At 42.4% G+C, this 22,889-nt stretch overlaps 2 protein-coding genes across 5 annotated transcripts; one reads left to right on the forward strand and one right to left on the reverse strand.

The window, feature by feature from the left end:
* The first annotated feature begins 266 nt into the window (after positions 1-266).
* On the forward strand, positions 267-11,165 carry emilin2b (elastin microfibril interfacer 2b). 2 transcript variants are annotated; one of them, XM_034213964.1, is made up of 9 exons: positions 267-631; positions 752-877; positions 1,906-2,087; positions 2,201-3,820; positions 7,332-7,517; positions 8,211-8,252; positions 8,336-8,374; positions 8,453-8,569; positions 8,782-11,165. In XM_034213964.1, the coding sequence occupies exons 1-9, from the start codon at positions 504-506 to the stop codon at positions 9,114-9,116; spliced, it is 2,775 nt and encodes a 924-aa protein (XP_034069855.1). In that variant the 5' UTR covers positions 267-503; the 3' UTR covers positions 9,117-11,165. The 2 variants fall into 2 exon arrangements, with proteins under 2 accessions (XP_034069855.1, XP_034069854.1); XM_034213963.1 differs by having other exon boundaries at positions 276-631; positions 2,195-3,820.
* LOC117544680 (phosphatidate phosphatase LPIN2-like) lies at positions 9,485-20,978 on the reverse strand. Of its 3 annotated transcripts, XM_034213959.1 has the most exons (22): positions 20,719-20,978; positions 17,224-17,424; positions 16,371-16,466; positions 15,978-16,255; positions 15,788-15,904; positions 15,542-15,668; positions 14,397-14,841; positions 13,942-14,041; positions 13,678-13,865; positions 13,099-13,192; positions 12,945-13,014; positions 12,764-12,844; positions 12,593-12,669; positions 12,333-12,392; positions 12,099-12,255; positions 11,739-11,887; positions 11,517-11,603; positions 11,282-11,434; positions 10,907-11,021; positions 10,699-10,802; positions 10,495-10,615; positions 9,485-9,806 (listed from the first exon to the last, which is right to left on the reverse strand). In XM_034213959.1, the coding sequence occupies exons 2-22, from the start codon at positions 17,413-17,415 to the stop codon at positions 9,780-9,782; spliced, it is 2,838 nt and encodes a 945-aa protein (XP_034069850.1). In that variant the 5' UTR covers positions 17,416-17,424; positions 20,719-20,978; the 3' UTR covers positions 9,485-9,779. The 3 variants fall into 3 exon arrangements, with proteins under 3 accessions (XP_034069850.1, XP_034069852.1, XP_034069853.1); XM_034213961.1 differs by lacking the exon at positions 12,333-12,392; XM_034213962.1 differs by lacking the exon at positions 12,333-12,392 and having other exon boundaries at positions 9,485-10,615.
* Positions 20,979-22,889: the final 1,911 nt, after the last annotated feature.

The following is a 22,889-nucleotide window of genomic DNA, read 5'->3' on the forward strand; positions in this document are numbered from 1 at the left end:
TAGTTATAGGGATATGTGCAGACATGTGTGCAGGATATGTAACATTGTGTTTTTAGATGCTGAAAGGTGTGTGTGTGTGTGTGTGTGTGTGTGTGTGTGTGTGTGTGTGTGTGTGTGTGTGTGTGTGTGTGTGTGTGTGTGTGTGTGTGTGTGTGTGTGTGTGTGTGTGTGTGTGTGTGTGTGTGTGTGTGTGTGTGTGTGTGTGTGTGTGTGTGTGTGTGTGTGTGTGTGTGTGTGTGTGTGTGTGTGTGTGTGTGTGTGTGTGTGTGTGTGTGTGTGTGTGTGTGTGTGTGTGTGTGTGTGTACCGGAAAAAGTGTTCTGTCTGTATTGGAGGGGGTCCTGAAACGTCACATCCAAGGACGCTGGAAGGAGGTTGTAAACTGCGCAATGCAGAAAGGGAACAGCCGGCGGTGCCTTCACTGATCATTGGAACACAGACCTTCACTGCTGATTACAATCTCAAATATTACTTTTGAGTCTCCCGAAGGGAAACATTGTAACAATGAAGCGCGGAATCTGTGGACTTTTTCACTTTTTAATAACGTTTCCTCTCGTCGGTGGAACACCATTCCAACATAACATGTTCCAGGGGAGATCATATTCTGGCTCTGGAACGCGCCAAAGAAATAAGTAAGTAATTCATGTGTGTGTGTTTAAAATATAAACGTCTACTCATTTATTGGGTCATGTATCATCGAGTAACTCTTATTGGAAAGTAAGCAATGCCGTTAACTGGCGCATTTTCTGCAGAAACTGGTGCGCCTACGTTGTGCACAAGAACGTGAGCTGTTCCGTCGTGGGAGGCACGGAGAGTTTCGTGCAGCCCGAACTTTTGCCGTGTCCTCCGGAGCTGCCAAACTGTGAGCAACAAGTGATGTAAGTTCCCAGAATTGCACTGGGTAGGGGAATATTATGTTCTACTGTTAGTATTTTATCAATGTGTGGTTTCTATTATCAACAGCGTGGAGTGAAGCACTGACAACATGACTGTGATGTAAATAACCATTTCAGAGATGAATCTGATCTTAAAGTAAAAGTGTTACTACAGATATTCCAAGTATCCAAATATATACAAAACGTAAATGTACTCTTGAAAACAAGTAGGCCTACTTATGAAGCAAATGGCTGTGATTACAAATATATATCTACTAGATTTGAATGAGCAAGACATTAATGTGTAAGCATCACCAGTGCAGCAGCAGGATCTATTTCAGCTACTTTATGTAATTCTAGTTTGCTTTTTTATGAAGTTATTTCAAAACTTAATGTGCTATTTAACCAAATACATGTAATGGAGTAGAAGTACAGCATAACATGGACATTTCAAGTAATTTACAAGTAACTCAAAATGATACTTAAATACCAATAATGAGTAAATGTAGCCTACTTATATTGTTCTGCTCAATTACACTGCACTTGTTTTCTATTGTTGCTTCATTGAAATGGCTCTCTAATATAAATGACATTCATCCTTAGAAGAATCTTTAAAACATGATTAAGAAACCAAAAGGTAATTCAGGCATCTGTGTTGAATCTTCATGAATGGCAAAGATGGGCAGACATTCCTCTGACTTTGTTTTGCTTCAGTGTTTACTAAGCAACAAACACACTTGTGAAATAGTTAATCACCCAGTGGCAGGACTGTGTGGTTAACAGTGGAAATGGTGAAAAGGCTAAGCTGCTTCCTGCCATATGCTTGTTTAATTATTGTTTTTATGTGACTGGTGTTTATCTACTGTTAATTTGTCAACAAACAGTGCTGTGATTCCAAGTTTCCATTGTGTTCCTGAAAAGAGTTGCGCAAAGTCGGACCATCTAATGGACTGAATTGTGTCTATTCATTATTAGAACAGACCAATGTTCAGCAGGAATTGTGAATTGTTGGATGTTTTTAATGCTTTCAGATATCGGACACAGTTCAGGCCCATGTATAAGATTGCATACAAGACTTTAACAGAGCTGGAGTGGAGGTGCTGCCCGGGTTACCAGGGCCATGACTGCATGGAGGTGAAGGATCTGAAGCGGCTCCAAGTAGAGCGTATGCCTCCTTCCCCCTTTGCCTCTGGACATATTCCAGTCCCAGAAGGTGAGAAATCTACCATGAATATATGTGAAACAAATGTATACAGCTTGAAAAATGTAAAAAAAAGCATTAATATACCTGTTTCCCATCCCTCCGTCTGTTCGTTGAAGCTCCAGATCAGCGGACAGAGAATCAGGGGAACCATCCATGGGGAGGGGAGGGGCAGTTTGGAGGTCAGACAGGTCAAAGGCCACAGTCGGGTCGTGGAGGATCTCAAAGCGAGCAACACCTGGAGGAGGAGGTGCAGCGGCTATCCCAGATGGTCCTCGACATGCAGGCAAGAATGACTGACATGTCTTCCAATCTGAGACTGGATTTTCAAGAGGACGCCAGTAAAATGCTGGCTACGCTTCTGAATAACTTCAGACAGCCCTCCAGCGCGAGAGGGGCAGAGAGCCACATCGCTCAGGTGCAGGACTTCTCTTTTGGGAGTGAGACAACGCAGATGGACGAGGTCATGAACAAGATCAGCCAGGTCACAGACGATCTGGAGTCCAAGAGCAATGCCCTGGACAACCTGCTGGGTCGCGTCAACAGCCATGACGGACAGATTCATCTGTTAATGGAGGCTGCCCAGAACCAGCTGCCCACACCCGCTCCTGCTCCTCCAACCAGTGGTGCAGACCTGCGGGCCTACCTGGACGAGAAGATCAGCGCTCTGAGAGAGGAGTTAATGGAAGGCATGGACATCAAAATAGCAGACATGAAGAACGCCTGCGACTATAAAATCACATCGGTTCAGGAGCAGTGTGAGGGAACGGAAACAAACTATCTCAGCCTGGCCGAGCTCATGGAGTCAAAGGAAGCTGACCTCCGGAAGGAGATCCAGGACATTAAGACCCAGCTTATTGGTCCAGGAAATGCAGACACTGGTCTTGTGGACATCCATCTGAACTCATCTGAGAAAACTTCAGCGTCCCAATGTCTTTCCGTTGAGGTGAAGCTGAAGCAAGAACAGGCAGAGGCCATCAAAGACCTGAGGGACACTCTGGAGGATAAGCTTTTCTCCATGGAAGAAAGACTCACCACCATGTTGGCAAATACCAGCACCAACTCTCCATCTGGGGGTCTTTTAAATGTTGTAGAAAACATTCAACAAGACTTCCAGAGCTGCAGAACTGCTGTAGATGCTGTGGAATCAAGTCTAAAGGCTCACATCGGTGGAGCCATGGAGGGCCAACTCCCCAACTCCAGCACCAGCATTGAGCACGTCCACAGCGAGTTAAGCTATCTTAAAGGACGTGTAGGGATTTTGGAGGACTCTCTATCAGATGTAGTCAACCAGCAGTTTCAAGCGTCTCTGATCCTCAACTCCACCTGGGGTCAAGTAAAAACAGGGGCTGAGCAGGAGGCCAAGGACCTCCTGGAGCAGCATCAAGAGCTGAGAACCCATCTAGACGAGCTTCGCAGGGAGGTGAACGCTGGGGCCGACCACTGCAAGGGACAAACTGAAGATGTCGGGCAGGAGATGGCACGCATTGACAGCCGCATTGTTAGTGTGGAGGGTTTATGTAGCAAGCTGGATCCCATCTCCTCTAGCCTCCAGAGGATCAAAGAGGCCCTGAATAAACACGTCACTGGGTTGTGGACTTGTGTCAAACATCTGAATGGTACGGTCAGCGCTCATGCCCGAGATATTGGAGGACTGAGGGGAACCTGTGAGAACATCCAGAATCAAATCTCTAATGCAGCCACGGACCTACAGGTGCTAACCAACAGCAATACTGGGAAGACAGGTAAGCGGCTATGCTAACACAAACATAATTGCCTTCGGGTTTGGATGATTATCTGAATCCCTCAGTAATTAAACTACGGTGCTACTGTATTTTCCATTATACTGTAAATGTTTTCGCTCTGCAAAAGTTTCATAATCCCGCTTTCACAAATTGTTTTTCTTGTTTCATTTAAGCTAAGTCGAATTTGTTACCCACAGGAGTTTAAACAGCAGAAGCTTGAGATCAATCGGATAGCTGTCATATTTCCCCGACCTATTAGATCATTGCTTGGACTGTATTCCATTTGTTTTGTCCTTTTATTGGAGAGACTTGGTGTGTGAGTGGGAGGAAGTTGGATTTTGATTAAACCATGTTCTCAGTTGAAACTGCCAGGGTTGATTGGAGACACATGGTTGATTTAATAGACCCCACTTGTGTTGAGCAATGCCTTGGCATAAAGAAATATTGCTTGCTTGGCTTTTTTTTGTGTGCATCAAAGTGTTCCTTTATGTGTCCATAAACGCTGTTAAGCTCTTAAGCTATGTAGTTTATCAGTTTACTGGATACTATTGTAAGACTTTGGTTGGTGTAAGCATATTTTGAGAGTACATGTTCATATTGCTGCATATGTTGCATATTTGTGGTATAAGTCTGCTCATTAATGGTGCCTGAGACCCAGCTGGACTCCTCGGACTCCCACAGTTGTAAAGTGAACTAGAAGCACGGCCTTAATATTTACGAGCCAACTCTCTTCCTCTGGGACCGGCTAGTTTTTCAGTCCCTGGTTTATGGCGCAGGTGATGCAGTACATGATCCCCTCCAGGTTCTCCCGGGATGTGGGCTGGAATAAAATAGTCCTGGTTCTTGTTCTGGTTACAGTCCAAGTCAGACCAGAGGATTTGCATCATGATATTTTTGTTATGTCTTGAATCATCTCTATGGCTGCCAGTTTTCTCATTTGTGCCAATGTGATTATTGCCACTCCACCCCGTGCTTGTTGTCATAATATGGCGTTTGATTCATCATGCTGTCATTGGGAAGTTTTGCAAGTGGGAGCACAGTTATTCACGATTTCCACTCATGCTCAGCGGTGTCACCGGGGCCATTCTGAACACTGGCTCTGTGAAAAAATGTTTGCTCCTTGTTTGTCTTTGCCCTGCTAGCTGCCTCATCCTAGTGCCGCCCACCCCAGCTTATCTGCAGAGAGTGGAAAAAGCTGCTTGGAGGAGACCATAATAGAGAGCCCTCTGCTCAGCTTATCACAGGGAGCCTTTATATCAGAGCCAAGAGCTTCTGAGTGCTACTGGTTCCACATATCACCCATATCCTCTTTTTACTCTGTCTCTTCAGTGTGCAGTTTTTTAAAACTTGTTTAGCTTGCATGGCTGAGTTCCTTTTCTGTTGAAATAAACAGTGGAAACCCTAAAAGCTGCACCGGGTGTCCCAGGGGCCATTTGTCAATGTGAGGGCCATGATGTCATAGCAGTTGTTAACTCTAAATGAGAGGGTCAGGAAGGGGAAGAAGACAGATGCCAGGGATTTTGTCATTCCTAAAATGATTTTTGTAGCTTTCTGCGCCAATTATGAAGTTGTAGCTTAAATTTATAATAGCTCGTTGACACAAAATGACAGAAATACATACGGTTTTTCTCCAAACATCCCATTTCTTTATTCAACAATTGGGCGTCCAGTACATGTGCATAACAGTTACTGAATTTTGTGGAAATCTAAACTATCAATAATTGTGCTGAAATTAGATCAATCCATGACATGGTAAAAATGCTGTAATAGAAACTGATACCACCTTCAACAAGGCACCCTTTATACTGTTTAAAGTTGTAGCTAATAGTTTTTTTTAATAATAAATACATTGGTTATAATCCATTAATTCATTTCACCTGAATATTTTGCAATGTTTCCCCCCTTAAAGGTAAATGGTCATTTAGTGTCCACCAAAACGTATAAGCTATTTAAATGGATAATTTAGGTATCCTAGTGAAGGAGAATAAACAAAGGGATTTTTCACAACCTGGCAACCCAAAATAGTTTTTTCAATCTTTATATTTTTTGAACTATGACTTAAACCATTGGGAACCATGTCTTATTATTAGAAAGTTGTACCAGATTTTTTTTAAACAAGGTCCACTTAAAAGCTTTTTTGGCTTTAGCCACATTTCCATGATAACTCCCCTTATGTCTTTAGTTGTATTGTATACTTTATAAATAAATGATGTGTCACTTCACCAGTTCATTATATGTGAAATGTCTATCTTGTCTTTCCTTCTGTAGAGCACATCCCTCTCTGTTTATCAAGGTGTCCTGTAGTCACCCAAAGCATCGTAGCGCTCTTTTACCGGCACCTTCTCAGATAAGATGCTTTCCTGTGAGAGATTAGGGGGGGGGGGCTCTGGTCGGCGTTGTGACATGATAACCCCATGAACCCAAAACAAGACGGGGCTCGACTAAGCCCTCCAGAAGTTCAATAAAGCCTTTGTTGTTGCAATCTATCTCCTCTGTGACTTCTGGATGCCGATCTAGATTTATTGATTCTTAAACCTGAGTCTTGAGGGTGTTTTGGTGACTCATAAAGTCAACACCCACAAATTGCCTTGCAGTCATAATTAGGTGGTATGTAATGTGGAAAGTGGCCATTCTTGGGACACAAGGGGGTTGGAACTATTGATGGGGGGGGGGGGGGTTAAGTGACTAACAGAGCGAGGTTTTCCCATGCCTCTTTGCTGGGAGTGTGCGTCTTTTCAGAAGAGCCAGCTGCTTGTGTTTATAGCCCCCCTCTTTCATCATGACAAACACTCTGGCGTACGGACATACATCCTGTGTGCCTGTTTTATCCTCCTGCTCTGAAATCGGTTTTGAATCCTGACATTAAAAGACTCCATGGCTATCAAACCATGCACATGTGCGGACACGCAGACTTACCCCCCCCCACACACACCGGTCCCTCTCCACATGCTGTGTTATACAGGCTTCCATTCTAAATGACCCTTCTTCTCCCCGGGCCGAGGGGGCAGGCCGTCTGGTGATTGAACATGTGGCCGTGTCTTGGTATGCCTTTTATTGGAGTCTGTTGTCTGGTGGTGGCCCAGAGTGTGTGCCCCCCAGCCAGTGTTGTGATGTGTTGATAAACTGCAGTATATATATGTATATATATATTGACAGTGCCACCCAAAATAAACAAGAGAAGTCCCCAAGTAAATGCCGTTATTTAAAAAAAGTAGGGTTGTGTTAAAGGTGGACATTTATTCTCAAACCTTTTTGACCTCCTTGGCACAAATGAATGTGTAATATATAACCTAAAAAACCCTCATTAAATCAAAAACCTGCACCTACCATTAGTCAGCTCAAAATAAGACTGACACTTTTATGTCTCAGGTCAGCAGGCTTAAAACAGCAAACTGTTGTTTTCTTTGCCATTTGCCTCTCTGGCTCATCATTTAAATGTGAATGGCCTCCACCTTTGGCCTGCGTCTCTCTGACCTGCAGCCTCATCAATCTCTGCATCTGTCTCTTTCAGGTATTCATGTTTCAGTGGAGGACCATGGGCTTCCCCAGGGTGCAGGTAAGAGCCTCACAGGGCCGCTGGAGCCCCCTGTGATGGAGACCGGGGAGGCGGGACCTCCAGGGAAGATGACCTCGTCCAAGCTGCCCAAGGGAACGGACGGCAGCATGATGCCTGTCCTGGGCTTCGCTGGCGCTCCAGGTCAGACACTCACACTAATTCTTTACATTACATTTAGCTGACGCTTTTATCCAAAGCGACTTACAATAAGTGCATTCGACCAGGAAGACACAACCTTGAAGAAAACAGAATCATATAAGTACATCAGGTTTCATAGAGCCAAACATTTCAAGTGCTACTCAACTGGCTTTAGGTAAGCCAGCCCTTTATTAGTATATAAGTGCTTTGTTAGCAGTTCTTTGTTAGTAATTCTATCGCTCGAGGTGGAGTCGAAAGAGATGAGTTTTCAGTCTGCGCCGGAAGATGTGTAAGCCTTCTGCTGTCCTGATGTCAATGGGGAGCTCATTCCACCATTTTGGAGCCAGGATAGCAAACCCACGTGTTTTTGCTGATGGGAACTTGGGTCCCCTTCGCAGTGTGGGTGCAGCGAGCTGTTTGGCTGATGCAGAGCGGAGTGCACGTGCTGGGGTGTACGGTTTAACCATGTCCTGGATGTAGGAAGGGCCAGATCCATTCGCAGCATGGTAAGCAAGTACCATTGTTTTGAAGTGGATTCTAGCAGTTACTGGAAGCCAGTGAAGTGAGCGGAGGAGCGGCGTGCTGTGGGAACATTTAGGAAGGTTGAAGACCAGACGAGCCGCTGCATTCTGGATGAGCTTCTGCATGTTTCCAAGGATTATTCCACGTGTCTCATCTTTATGTTTTATTTCACAGCCCCCCCTGACCCCATTAAGACAAGAAAACCACTCATCTTAGGTAAATACCTGTTAGACTTTTTTCTGTGCTGCATAATTACTCAACAGTTTCGAGTGGATGAAATGTTTTCTCTTTCTCCACAGATGTTAACATGCCACGCCAGAAACCTGCCTCTGCTTCAGGTCAGAATTGATTAAATATTCAGGTTACACCCGCTGTGAGGGTAACGGCTGTTAGTTCATGTTTCTTCCTGTGTTCAGATGAGAGGGCGTCGTTCTCCGCCGGGCTGACTCTGCAGCCGTTCCAGGGAGAGAAGGGGATCATTAGATTCGACAAGGTGCTGCTCAATGATGGTGGACACTATGACGCTCACACAGGTAACAGTGACTACACTCTCACAACCCAAACAAAGACACAAAGCTACATTTGACACAAGTTTATAATTTAAAATGTCTGATTATTGGTTCATTAGTTTGGCAATTAATAGAATAATGTTTGGACTACATTTTTCATGGGAATCCATCAAACAGTTGGTAAAATATTTGTATCTGAAGTGGTGGACATAAAAATCATCGTGTGTTGTTCTCAGGAATCTTCACAGCGCCCACTGACGGCCGCTACCTGGTGACGGCCGTGCTGGCGGCGCAGCGAGGGGAGAGGGTGGAGGCGGTCCTCTCCGTGTCCAACCGCAGCGTCCAGAAGTTAGACTCCACCGGCTTCCTGTCCGGAGCAGCTTCACCTCTGTCACATGACCAGTGTCCCTGCAGCAGCTCCACCTCCCTGAGCCTGGTGCTGCCGCTGAGGAGAGGAGACCGAGCGGGAGTCATCATGACGGCGGGGAAACTCGCCATCTCCGCTTCCTCTGAGATCCTGTCATCTTTCAGCGCCACGCTGCTTCACCCCAGCAGCCCCTCCAAACGGTAGCCATGCCTTATTTAAAGACACCTCATCATATCATGGACGTATTAAGGCTAATGGTGATTTTCTATTATCAGGGAGGGAAAGACACTCTAAAAGAGGTTAAAAATAGTCTCAATAAATGAGATTATTTCTATCCTAAGTACTAATATATAGAGCATTTACACTGCATTTTTTTGTTATATTTGTTTCTTTCTAACACATTTTATTGCCGTCCACCGCAGTTTCTTAATATTTAAAAACATGTAAAAATGAAATTCCCGTTGATCAGATTTGTTCATACTTACTTAGGAAATCTATTAAAGTGTTTGTTCTCAGAAACAACCTATAACATCCTAAACTAAGCTAAGATTGTCAAAAATGTGCAAAAAGGCTTTTTTCTTCAAATATAGCTTGTGCTTTTATTAGAGCACTGTCATTTAATTTAACATTTAATACAGCGTTCACAATATACACTACTTTAAATAACTGTCAAAGCAAACTGTTGAATGTATTTGTCCACTTGTTTTTCTTCAAAACAGTCATTTAAAACATTCTTTGTGCTCTCATTGTTACATCATCTCCAGAAAACACATCAGCAGAGGTTTCTACCCTGAAACGTGAGCTACGTCTCCACAAAATCAGATATACAGTATAGTGTGTGTTCTCTTCACACAGAGTTCTTCACTTTCATAGAAAGAAAACGTCACCTTTCAGCTGTTACTGAGCGTGAAAAGGATCAAAACAAAAAGAGGCATAACATTAATATACTGCAGGTTTACCATGGCAACGTCACACAGCAGCAGATTAGTTAATAATTATCTAATTCAATCTGGGCTTTGCAAATATACTTCATACCAATATATCAGCGTCTACAGTTCATAAAGACTTCCTTTTTTCAATTACAGCAATGCAATTATTAACTAAGTCATTAGTTGCGTTGTGCAAAGTTAGTAAGCAGAGATATAAGGCCACTAAAGAGTGAGTAAGGCCTTACAAGGGATGCAAATATAGCTGCTATAAATATAACCGTGGATGTTTTATGATCGCCCTCAAGTCATGGAAAGAGAGAAATACAATCAGTATTTGTTTCATACTGAACAGTGGCCAGTTTAAACACCTCCACTGCCAAAATCAGTGCTTCGGTAATATCTACCTACACTAACAAAAACCGATTTGAATGGCGAGACTCATGTTTTGGCTTTTGTATGCGCCAAAAGCCTCAAATACACCTCTTAATTTAGATGTGATGTATAAACGTGGAGTACATTCATATCCCAAACTCTTTCACTAAAGTGGAATGTGACAATATCAAGCTATTCCAGAATTTCTTATATTAGAAGCCATTCCTCTTCATTTCAAATATGAACCCCAGATTGAGTCAAAGCAGCTCCTCTAAACACACCTCGGCGACGGGCTGCCTCCAGAAGCAGAAGGAGCTGAACTCGGGGCAGCTGAAGGTGGCGCTGTGCTGGGAGCTGCGTAGAGGGAACACGTGCTCCACCAGCTCGCTCAGACGGCTGTATCTGGGAAATGAAAAACAGCGATGGGAACAGTAAGCGTTTGTCTGAGAGACACAAACAAACTCCATTGATGCCTCCGTACTCACGATGTTTTATTGCCTTTTGCTTGCTCCAGGATTAGCTCTCCTTTGGGATTCACTGTGAATATCCGACACACGGGCACGCCCACTTGCTTGTAGGCAAACACGTCCTTCAATACAGGAGAAAGAGACAATAAGTCTGAACATAAAATACCTGAAGAAGTGAAGATAAAACCCCTAACTTGAAATGATACAACAACCATGTTACACTTACACTTTCTCTGTTTCCAAAGGCTGCGTAGAAGGGATGTGTGTTTGGGAGGAACAGGTTCTTGATGTCTGTGAGGCATTGGATCTTGAACTTTTCCGGCTTTTTTTCTATGACCTCTCTATCAAAAGAATACAAAATAAATAAAGATGAAATGTCACTGCTGACGTTACAGAAACACAGAAAACTCATTTATCACAGTTCATAGTCTAAACGTTTTCAAAATGAACATAAAAACGGTGTAAATACATTAAATTCTGACATGCATTTGTTTTTTCAGTATCTAAATTCACTCTTTAGCTGCTCAAATTAATATCTTGGTCGATGAAATGCTGTTGTTTAAAAAGCTGTGAATAAACGCTGAGGTAAAGGGTCTCTCACCTGTGGAAGGCAGAGAAGAGGCTGCTGGGGGAGAGCATGAGGGGCCCCTGAGGCAGGAGGGTCCCTCTGTCGTTCACCCAGTGCAGATACCCTCTCGTCATGTCAGCCATGCCGATCGCTCGGGCCGAACAGTACAGGAACTTGTAGCCGTTCCTGTAGCAGGAGGATATTTATTATTAGCCCATCTACTTATTGACATATTTGAATAGTAAGTATTAATCCATGTATATCTTACTCGTGCACGGAGTTGTAGAGCTTAGCGATGCCTTGATGAGTCCAGTCTTTCCCGAGCTGAGGCAGAATGTGACCAAACACGTCTGATCTGAGGGGAGAAGAGGAGCAGTGGTGTAAATACACCAGTAAGAACTCTCTTTTGAATATTGCGAATGAGGAGGAATAAGCCTGAGAATAAACACTATCAAGTGACGAAGAGATGGATATTTGGACGTTCTCGTACTTGGTGATGGTGCCGTCGATGTCAGAGATGATGACCTTGTCGTCCCAGTTCCACAGGTAGATGGTGCCCTCGCAGCGACATGTCCCCTGGTACTGAGTGGTTATGCTGAAGGTGACATCATTAGGGCCCTCCCTTAGCTTCAGGTTGGCCTGCGGGAAATAGAAAACCACATAAAAGAAGATTATACACCTGGAAGAATTGGGGTTTACTACTGTTTTGTACACCAACGATATCAAAGATGTCCTCTTCCCTCTTTTGTTCACTGAGCTTTAATACACACACTCAGATAAATAGCAGATTGATGACACAGTTTCTGTCTTTGTCTAAATTGAGCCTCGCTACCAGTATCAGTGATCTTACTATCTGGTCAGAGGACAGGCGGAGGGACTTCTTGTAGGAGTGACAAGGCGCCGGGGTCGGGCCTTCTGTCTGCACATGCTCAGTAGGTGTCGTAGCGGTTGTCATAGCGCTCAGCTCTTCAGTCTCATCGTCGCTGGACCTCTCTGCTGCTTTCTGCCTGCAGACGCAAACACAATTTCATAGACAAAAAGCCACATTTATGATTCTGTGGTTAACAAGAAATCCCTGCAGTACCATTTCCAGTCACCAGAGGGCAGTAGACCTCTTCTGCCTGTATCTCTGCTTTGTTGTCCACTAAATATGCAGAATCATGCACAAAACAACATAACAATGTGAATTACAGCTGCCTAATTCAAAACAGCATTTAAGTTCTTCCTCCTGAATGCATGTTTATGAGTCAGAAAATGACTAACAGGCTAATTCTGCCTTTGTGGGACATGTTTACCCAACAGTGCTGTGTTGGTGTGTGACTGTACTGCTTGATGCTGACTCACTGTGTTGCTGGGGCCTGGAGAGGGGCAGTCTCTCCCGGTAGGGACTCTTGTGTCTCTAACTTGGTCTCTGATGATGACTGAAGAAAGACGACACATTATTATTAGCCATTTTTATATTTGTTCCTCATTGAGTAATTCCTAAGTTACAAACAGTGAGGGATTCCCCCTGACCTTCACGCTGCTCTTTCTCCAGAACCACCACCGTCCAGACTTTTTGGGCATTTTCTCCTTCACCCAGGCCTCCTCTGTAGCCTGCCATTCAGAGAAACAGTTCATGTGTAAATACATGTCTTATGTGCAGATACTATTCACAGTAAGAGGACACTAAAACACAGTGTAGAAAACAGGATACCTTAGGCAAGCTCTTCTGAAAAGCCTGCATACTGAGTATCAACGGTGCTGCCAGGGTCCAGTTGTAGTACCTGAGGAAAAAAGGGTTTCATTAACTGTGATGTGCGCATGTTATTAGGTATTAATGAGTTATTAAATGAACCTTAACAACTCACCTGTTTCCAATTTTAACCACCAAATTGGGATTGTCAATTATCGCTGGATCCTCTGCAAACTCATTATAGGTGATGATGTGCTCCATGAATTTCTCTGCAATAAATGGAACGTATAAGCCTCATTATAAATGATAGTTCATATTTCGATATGCATGTACCAAAATATGTAGTGCACCATACTCAATGTTTTAAAGGTTCATTTGTCACAAAATCAAGCAATAGGATTAGTGGTGTTCTCCTAACACGCAAAACAAACTAATGTGGTAAATAAGGATTTGAGAAAAGAAATGTCTAAATACAGGTAAAATAATTAAGTGTATACACGTCACATGTACACCTATGCAATCCCAGGGAAGTATTTCAAGGCTAGCAGTCAATAAATGTTTATTTCTTCCTTTTGCAAATTACAAAAATAGCCTTTAACTTTCTGGTATATAGTTCAATCAGCTGCTGCTTCCAAAATCTACTTTCCATTCTGTAAATAGGACCTACTGTTCCCACTGGAATTCTAACCAAGATGTAGTACATGTTTTATCAGTTTGGATTTGATAATTGCTGCTATTATTGATTACAAGGTACCTTTAGGGATCTCAGAGTTCTCTGCGACGCCTCCACACAGCGACAGCGTGACGTCGGGCAGGTCGGCAGCGGAGTCGGACAGACACTCGGTGCCGCTGTCTGCCGCGCCGCTGCCCACAGACTGGGGGGACTGGGACCCAGAGCGCCGGCCCCTCTCCACCCAGAGTTTAGGAACCTGCTCAGAGTCACTGCAAAGACACACATGGTCCAATTGATTTCACACAGTAAGAAACTCTGAGTGGGATAAATTATGCTTCTGTGTACCTTTTTGGGAAGTAGCGGGCAACAACATCAGGTTCAAGTGCATTCAGGTCGTCCAGGTAAATATCTTCAGGGCCCTGGTGTTGGCTCCTCTTGCTCACACCTTTTTTTAGAAAGCAAAGACGAGACATTTCAGATTAGTTTTCCCTTTCACTTCCTTTTCTTTAACTTGTGCATGTGAATGTAAACTCTACGCAACTACAAGCCACTTCCTTCCTGTCAACATCCACTCAAGTGCATGTAGAGAACCTTCATGTTGTCTGGAGATCTCAAGATTTTCCCACAGCATTTAAGACACATAATACAAATATATATATATGTTTAAATGTCTAATAAGAATAATAAAGACCTATTTGAAATACCCGTAAAACGTCCTTGCTGCAGAATGAAGATATTCTATAATTGCCTTAGATTAGGAGCATAGTGTACAGAAATAGAGTTATAAAAGTGTGTGTTACCTCTCCTCTTGGCCGGGGAGTCGCTGGGTTTAGATCTTGAATCGGGACAAACAGCTGCTGAATCTGCAGCCACGTTGCCCCCCCCGCTGCCCCAGCAGCTCGGCGGCGAAGACTTCCACCTTATTGCGTGGGCTGCCTTTGGGCTGAGGTCAGATTTGGGGGGACACGCCCTCGAGGTAAAACTGCTGGACATTAAATCTGAAAGGTCTGTTTTGTGGCTGGTCATGTTTGTGTTTCCCGACAGAGCTTCGTGGCGCTGAGAGGAGCAGCTGCACTGATCAGGTTTGATGGTGCGGGGCTCTGGCTTCACTATACTGCAAATGGGATCTGTTCTCTCTTCTTCCCTTTCCTCCATGGCTTCAGTGCTCAAGATAACCCTGAAGTGTGTGTTCTCAGAGGGAGTGATGGTCAGCATCCTTGGCTCTGATTTGTCCTTTTTGTTGACCTAGAAAAAAAAGCACAAGATAACACTTAAATATACACAAATGCTTTTCCAAAAATCCTTCCTGATTAGCCAAATATGTGTAAATGAAGACATGATGTATTATTATTGTCTCCCAAAGTTTAGTCCTACTAGGCTCGGGTTGCAGTCGAATAGTCCATTTAGCTTAGGAACCTTCCTAACGGAGTGAAATGACCCGGAAGTCCCTCAGTGGCAGCCATGATAAGTGCCGTTCGAATTCTCTAGATGATAGGAAAGCAAACTTCCTTTATAACCTCATTTAGCTTAGGAACCACTGGACCTCCCTTTGCGAAAGGAGAGGAGAAAATGCTGCCCCACAATGCATTGCAGCCGCAGCATTTGCCGTCGCACAGCAGTCAGCCGTTCACGGAAACAACCGATTATGACTGAGAAATGATATCATGAACGTTACGGTGCTTATTAAGCATTTTAAAACGTATGTGGTAAGTTGCCAAAGTGCTTTGTTTTGAACGTTCATCAGTATTATAATCAAAAAGAGAAATATGAACGTTAGTTTTGACTGAAATGATCAAATAAAGTCAACATTTCACAGTGTTTACTGAGCTGTGTGGGGTTTGTTCAACTTTTAAAAGATGTTTGAACTTTGGTAATGAAGAATATGTTTCTCTGTTGTCCATGTTCATAAAGCATAAAACAACAGCAACCTAGGTCTTAGCCTTACCCTGGTGGATTCTGGGAACTCTCCCCATGTCCACTGCATGTGGGACTCGGCCCTGAGAATGCTCTCTTCCGGCTTCAGCATCAGCTCTGAGTCACTCTTGTGCGATATGGGCTCCGACATCTCCCCGCTGTAAGCAAACAACATTTCCACTGAGATGTGTTTTCACTCAGCATGTTATGATAAAGTGGATTGTGTCTTTATGCTTGTATGAACAATGTAAATATGGGCAGAGTGGGGGGTGCGTACGTAGTGCGAGGGGACCAGTCGGCGTCAGAGAACGGGTAGCTGTCCCATTCGAGGGCGGTGAGGGGGGAAGGCTGCCGGTGGTCCATGTTCTCCTTCATCACGGAGAGGGAAGATGGCCTGAAGGCGGGAAACGATGACGTTAACAAAGGTTTACATCACATCACAAAGTGATATTAAACTGTCTGCGTACCATCCGTTGTGTGTGTGCTCCTCATCTGAACTGAGCTCGCACAGCTCCGGCTCCCCTCCTGCAGGTGTGCTTTGCTCCTCCTTACGTGGCTCCGCTTTGTGCTTCCTCCTGCGTTTCCTCTTCTTCTTCCCGGTTGTGTTGGTGCAGGGTTGGAGGTTTCCAGAGGTGGAGTCTTCTGGACTCAGAGGCAGAATGTTCTCACATCTGGGCTCTCTGCTCCTCAACAGATGCTCTTCTGAGGGGATGGGTGAGGTCACCAGGTGAGCTGGAACTATCTCCTAAAAAAGAAATTGAGTGTGTTCTTAGCCGCAACAATGCTTTGAGCTAATGCTAACATGAAAGAATGATTTACTTTAACTCATTTTGTTGTATCGTGATGTGTTCAGAACTCACGTTGTGCTGCTCTGTTTCTCGGACAAAAAAGGCCTCTCCGTTGTCTCCCAGCTTCATGTGCAGCTCTACAGGTTCCCCATTGATTTCTATATCAATCTGCAGAATCAAACACATTTCTGTAAGTGAATGTGTAGTTCACCACGTTGTCCTCATCTGGCCTCAGCAGAGAAGGTTTGCTTACAGCTCCAAATGCATGGAAAACACAGCTTATGCATATACAAACAAACTGTGCCACAAGGAAGAATTAGAGCTAAGCCAGAGAGAAAAAACAACAGCTTGTAAGAAGGCCACAAGTTGTAATCCATGTATTGGACTGAGTGTAACTCAGACTTGGCCTGGCTGAGTTGAACAGAAAAGCAAAAATGCGGACATTTCATGAACCTCCTTTTTTCTCCGTCAACAAAAGTGTACTTCCTGCACTCAGTGTCCTGCAGCAAGAAAAGACCCCTCTGTAAGACCCTTATCTTGAATGGGATGATTCTCTAGGTGCTGGGAATAAGAGGCTGAATTGAGCTTGAGTCTGTCTATCCCACCGTAGCCCTTAGCTGACACAGAGTCTGAGAATAGAGAGTGAGGAACATCTCTTGTTGTGAGAAGTGGAATGGATGTTATGAGCTTCAGAGGGAAGGAGAGAAACATACAATGAACATATACAACATGTTGCTGGATGTGTCAAAGGATGAGTATGTATTCTCTAGTTGTGGCTGAAAATATTTGTGGTAAACTTTAATGCTTGCTGAGATGTTGCATTAACAAACGGTATCGTAACAGCTTATTGTTTAATCCGAGTGGATGTTTGGCCACGTTTTTATTAATGACCTTACTGTTGTGACATAAAACTTGGAGCACTCACTACTTTCTCCCTGGAGCGCAAGACCCCCAGTTTTCCGAAGCGAACGTGGAAAGGGGAGCACTGGAAGGTCCCATCGGGCTGTCGGACCACCACCACGTCGATGCAGCCCGACAGCGTGGCCTGATTGATCCCCTTATACAGCTCCTTCACTGTGACCAGCACCTGACCCGCCAGCTGCCCTACGTAGTTCATGGTGTCCACCTGTCAGCAAAAACACCCATTATCATTCATAATTCAATTAGTATCAGAAAAAAAAACCACTCGCTACTTTCCTGTTGCGTCTTACTAGGTCAGTGTCCCAGTACTAAGTCTCCTGTTGATCAGAGACGTCTGCAAAGGAAATGCTGGTCTCTAAACACAGCGGCTCTGTCCCATTCTCCTCAGAAGAGTCCTGAGCTGAAGGAGACTTAATCATGCCCTCGATACAGGAGAGTGTGTGTTTCTGTCTCTCCAACACAGTCACACTAAAATCCCAATTTCTTCCTGTTTTAACTTACATGCGACTAGTATTACTATTTTAGCATGTCACTTTACTGTTTAGTGTTCGCCTGTTTTGAATGCACCTGCTTTATAGTGAATGTCACTGTGTCATTATGTGTGTTTATGTTCGTTTCAACCTATTTTACAATGTGAGCCTAACAGCAACGGTGCAGCAGTGTGTTTCAGTATTTAGGACAATTGTTTACACTGACAAAATCAGAGCTGCATACCAGCTAGATGGACTTGACCACAACTGAACCAACTAAACTCTATTGCTCCTAAGATATAGTCGTTAAAAATATGCTCTGCTCAGAAATAGCTACGATGCATCTCGTCTTATCCTGATAATCACTTCACAATCCGGTGACAGCTACATCTGTCGGGTTGGGCAACATGGTGATAAATACCATAATATTGAGATCAGTGTAATAAATTCATCTTCATTTGAAATGCACTTAATTCAATGGATAAGCCTACATCAAGAATTCCCATGCTATTCAATTACATTTTGAAAATTTTTCATTTATAGCATGAGATAAGGTCAAAAGATAAATATATTTTGTTATTTAGCCATGTGAATATTCATTACATTATTTAACCATTATCGGCATCCCCAATGGAATGGTAGGGTTGAAATGTGGGTCCAGATTAAGGCTGTTGCAGTAAGGATGGTCTCAGGGTCAGGTTTACCAGAGAGGTGCTTCTGATGAACACAAACAAGCTCTCAATGGCTATGCTAACATGCAGATAGCATTCAAAATATGTTCTAAATAGTCATTAATTGTGTAAGCATGCTAACATTTGTTAATTGGAACAATAGGTGAGGCTGGTGGGAGTTTTTAAGAGAATAAAAAACATTATGAAATGTTTATCTCAGGGGAACATGACCATTTTCAAAGCAAATATATCCAATAGTTGCCAAGACATTTCACTCAAAACCATCATTGGCTCGAATAGAAAAGTCATAGGATCTTGGGTACATCTTCTGGAGGTCATGAATGTCTGAGCAAAATGTCCAATCTATCTGCTGAGATATTTTTCCTAAATACAACTGAACTAGAGGAAAAGTCATGGGATCATCAAGGTCAGTAGGCTTTATCCTCTGGGGACCATGCATATCTGGTAATCCATCCAGTCTTGACTAAATAACTATACAATATTGACATTTTCATCAATTAAATATGATTCAGAGCTGTAACTGAATGACTTTATAACTACCCAAGGTTACAGAGAGCATCCGGAGTGTTATGCCCCGAGTTGATAATAGTGTCAGAGTGTACACTGTGTTCCTGCAGTGGCTTTCCCCTCGGTGAACCACAGCACATTGTACAGTGAAAGTGCTCATTTATTGGACAAAGCAGAAGAGTCTAGATGAGAGTCATCGACCGTGATAGCAACGTTGCACAACTGATCTCTCTGGTGAGCTGACTACAAACTGTCTGCATGATGTACACACAACACATTTAGTTAGACTCCCACAGCACGTCATGTACAGTAGAACCCTCTACTGAAGCACTTCAAGCCTGAAGATGTAGATGAGTCTGCCATTTGTCTGTCTGGTTTCAATTTGCTAAAATTAGATGTCCTTACCAAACTTTCCATGATTCAGTTTTATACATTATTGATCAATTAATTGCTTGGTCTCTAAAATGTAAAAGACTAAAATAGTTTAAAATTGGATCTTCTGTATAATCCACCTTGATATGATGAAATTGCTTGTGTGTCCAACAAAAAGTAAAACATAAATAAGTAATTCAGTGTATTATTAGAGGGGGAAAAACTACGAGAAACCAGTAAAAAAACATTAGTACAAATATTGAAATATTTTTAAACAAAAGTGATGGTAACAGACTTTTCTATTAATCAACTTGTTTAATTCCAAAACCGCTGATGAAAACTGGTACAAATATATATCTTGTGTCTTAGTTTCATTCACAGGAATCAAATGTACTAAGCTTCTCACTAAGACAATAATCAAGTCATCTTCATGCATACAGCACAATTAGAATAACAATGACCAAACCCCTAAAGCTTTGTTTTGTGCTTCAATACAAAATGCCCTGTACTCGATGAGGACACATCCAGCACAACCAGATCTCTCTCTGGGCACTCTGGGAAGACCTTAAGACGTGTTAATCCTGTTTACAAGATTAGGACCAATGTAGATATCCCTGTCAGAGCATGTTTGTCCTGCTCACTGTGTCCCAAGTGTCCCAATGTAACTGAGTCAGCCAGTGCTGTCTGGACCAGCATTGTGTCACATTGTTTTGACTCATACACTGTAACTGTTAATAATGAAACTAAAGCTGTGAAGTATTATAATTACTTCGATTTGATGTGCACTTTAAGGAAGAAAAAGCACCGGTTAAAATAGCCTTAACCTCAGTTTACAATGACTTTCATCTCTGGATTGAGATAGTCTATAGGCTAATACAATGCACTGATATAAAGGCCTATTATACAAATCAGGATCCTTATCTCTTTATCACTTTTTTAGAGAATGCTCTTAAAAGCAATCACATGATAACTCCTTAATACCATCAGTCATGCATTGAATGTAAAACCTATGATAAAAAGTTAGCAACCTCATAATGTGAATCATATTTCCAAAAATATAGTCCCATTTGTTCACCTGGACAGATCTTCAGTCTTCAGTTCAGGTAGGCTATACAAAATATGCTTATGTTTAGGGACAGCTAGGAATGGTACATTTAACAAAACATCTATAGACAACATGTTACACAGTAGTAAATGCCCGTTTTATTTTTTACTAGACACAAAGGGTGTCGTTGTCAGTTGTTATCGCTACTATCCGCTATCATAACATTTTATTCCGGATACTCAGTATTACACCGGCTCATGGGTTACATAAATGCTGCTTAATGACTTCTTAAATCGGTTTCAAGGACTGCGCTGCAACATTAACCATAATGTATTCACTTCCTGTCTCGTTTTATTTTTTAAAGCTGTTAAATTCGGTTAAACGAGAAAGTGTAGCTATATAAATCATCCTACCTTCACGGAGACAGTTCCTCCGCCGGTGAGTTTCTGATGCTGCAGCTGCTGTGAAGAGGCTGACCACAGCACGTGACCCTTCAATTTCCAGGCTGCACGTGACACCAACGCAAGAGGACGTTTGATGAGTTTAAATACTGAGGTAAATTATGAGATTATTTTTTATTAAAATGTAATTAAATGTAAGTGTTTCTTAACACCCTATAAAATAACTACACCATGGACTAAAGCTATATCGTGTTTACAGTTTCTAGTTGCTTTGCTGCTCTTAATGGCAGTGTAGTGTACGTCTGTAAAATACGTTTCTTGGTTTCTGTTTCCTTTTTACGTTACCTCTGATAAACTTTTGTTTATGTAATCTCATGTATTTCCAAGGTTTCACTTCCTGTTCAAATATCAAAGACAAACTGGTGTCTTCAACTTTTATTAAGATTGGGTTTAGCTTGCATATCGTGAAGCATGCTTCATATTTCCATGTAAGGCAATGCATTCAAAATGTCAGCACATTTAATAATTAAACTTGATTGAGTACAAAAACATGAGTCCTCATTTGGTGCAGATGAGGTAGAATCTAAAAAGACCTCAACCAAATTGTTAAATTAAAAAAAGGATACATCTACAAGAACATATTTAACCTGTTTAAACTGATTGAAGAGTTGATGCAGATTCACTATGCTACAATTTATTCATGCAGGTGAATGAAGTGCTGCATAGTATTGGGACTCCTTAGCCTAAAGAAAGGGCAGTGTGAAACCAGCTGTCTTATTATTATAAGTTCAGAGGAACAATGAAGTACCATCTAATAGTTCTGGAGGGGAAGTAGAATGTTTCAGTTCCCCATATACATGTCTGCTGAGTCAGATAACTGGATGTTTACACAGGAATTTCCTAAATTGGGGACCTTGCCACATAAAAGTTAGGATACTTTTGCATACAATACAGGTCTTGTAAAGTTTAAGCAACTATAAAGTTAGATCTTTTAGAATTTTTTGATTTATCGATGCTTTTTTTGTTGCAATTTCTCTCAATTTTGTCAGTTAGCAATATGTATTGCTATTATCTGCTTTTTTCTAATCTCAATAATAATCAATAACAAAGTACTCTGGCAAGGAAATTATTTTTGAATGAATATCAGAATGTTGTATTTAATAACTGATGCAAGTTCCCCTCACTGCACCATTGTCTTCACTAGACCTCTTTAGCACATGTTGATTTGAATTATTTCTGCCCTGTTTAACCCCAAGAATTTCCCATGTTGGCTTTGTTCTTACTCCCTACTAGAGGGCCTCACGTTCACATAAGCCTCCACACTGCCTGTATATTGTATATCTACAAGTCTTCCGGCACGGTATACTAATAAGGATGATCATTTAAACTAATACATGTGTGAATGGAATCTTTATTCAAGCTAAAATTAAGAAACAGAAACAGGAGACATATATCGAAATCTAAAGCAGACAATCCATAAAAACATTGTTCTGTTGAGTGTTATTATTAGTGCATCATAAAAAAGTAATATTCTAAAAGATACTTAATCTTTTAAACAATTGTGTAATTATTATTAATATTTTAAAAGAGAAAATGTAACGTCTAAGTGAGGATAACTGCACATCAATAAAGCACAAAAGCCCACATCAAACTTGTAATATATATATGTATATGAGAGTATAATAAATACTTTCTTCACCGCTCAGTGTTTTCTGGCTGTTTTTCAGATACTGGTCCGGGCTCCTCCACTTTGCCTGCAGGCTTCACGGAGGCTTCTGATTGGTCAGAAGTCAAAGGCTGGTCAGCAACTTTTTTCTTTGCAGCTATTGTTTGTTTTGAATCTGTAGCTTTGGGTTTAACTGCAACCTTCTCCTCATCTGTGTCTCCAACCTTTTCCATTGGAAGTTTCCTAGCTACAGATTCTGCAAAAGAACATTCATTCATTCATTATTGACAAAATGATGCCATGCTGTAATGTTTCAGCCATATTTCTTTTAAGCTCTCACCCTTCCGCTTTGGGGTTTTCGTTCCAGTGACTGTGGTGTTCATCTTCTCCTTTGGGGTGTTTGGGCCAAACACTACATTTCCGTCTGCATCAGTCCAGTATGACGTCACCCCCAGGTCAGGTGTTCCATCTGTGGTCTCCACCTGAGAGGAGAGAACTGGAGTCAGACGTCGCCATG

The sequence above is a fragment of the Gymnodraco acuticeps genome, unplaced genomic scaffold (genome assembly GCF_902827175.1).
Source record: "Gymnodraco acuticeps unplaced genomic scaffold, fGymAcu1.1, whole genome shotgun sequence".
NCBI lineage: Eukaryota > Metazoa > Chordata > Actinopteri > Perciformes > Bathydraconidae > Gymnodraco > Gymnodraco acuticeps.

Bases quoted from the DNA above. Each gene is read 5' to 3' on its own strand.
- LOC117544680 (XM_034213959.1), bottom strand. From the start codon at position 17,415: ATGAACTACGTAGGGCAGCTGGCGGGTCAGGTGCTGGTCACAGTGAAG. The intron at 12,393-12,592 runs GTGAGTCAGCAT...CTGCATATTTAG, and splicing joins CTCCAGGCCCCAGCAACACA to TGGACAACAAAGCAGAGATA. The intron at 11,435-11,516 runs GTAAGATATACA...CTCCTGCTACAG, and splicing joins CTCTACAACTCCGTGCACGA to GAACGGCTACAAGTTCCTGT.
- emilin2b (XM_034213963.1), top strand. From the start codon at position 504: ATGAAGCGCGGAATCTGTGGACTTTTTCACTTTTTAATAACGTTTCCT. The intron at 878-1,905 runs GTAAGTTCCCAG...TAATGCTTTCAG, and splicing joins AACTGTGAGCAACAAGTGAT to ATATCGGACACAGTTCAGGC. The intron at 8,253-8,335 runs GTAAATACCTGT...CTTTCTCCACAG, and splicing joins AAGAAAACCACTCATCTTAG to ATGTTAACATGCCACGCCAG.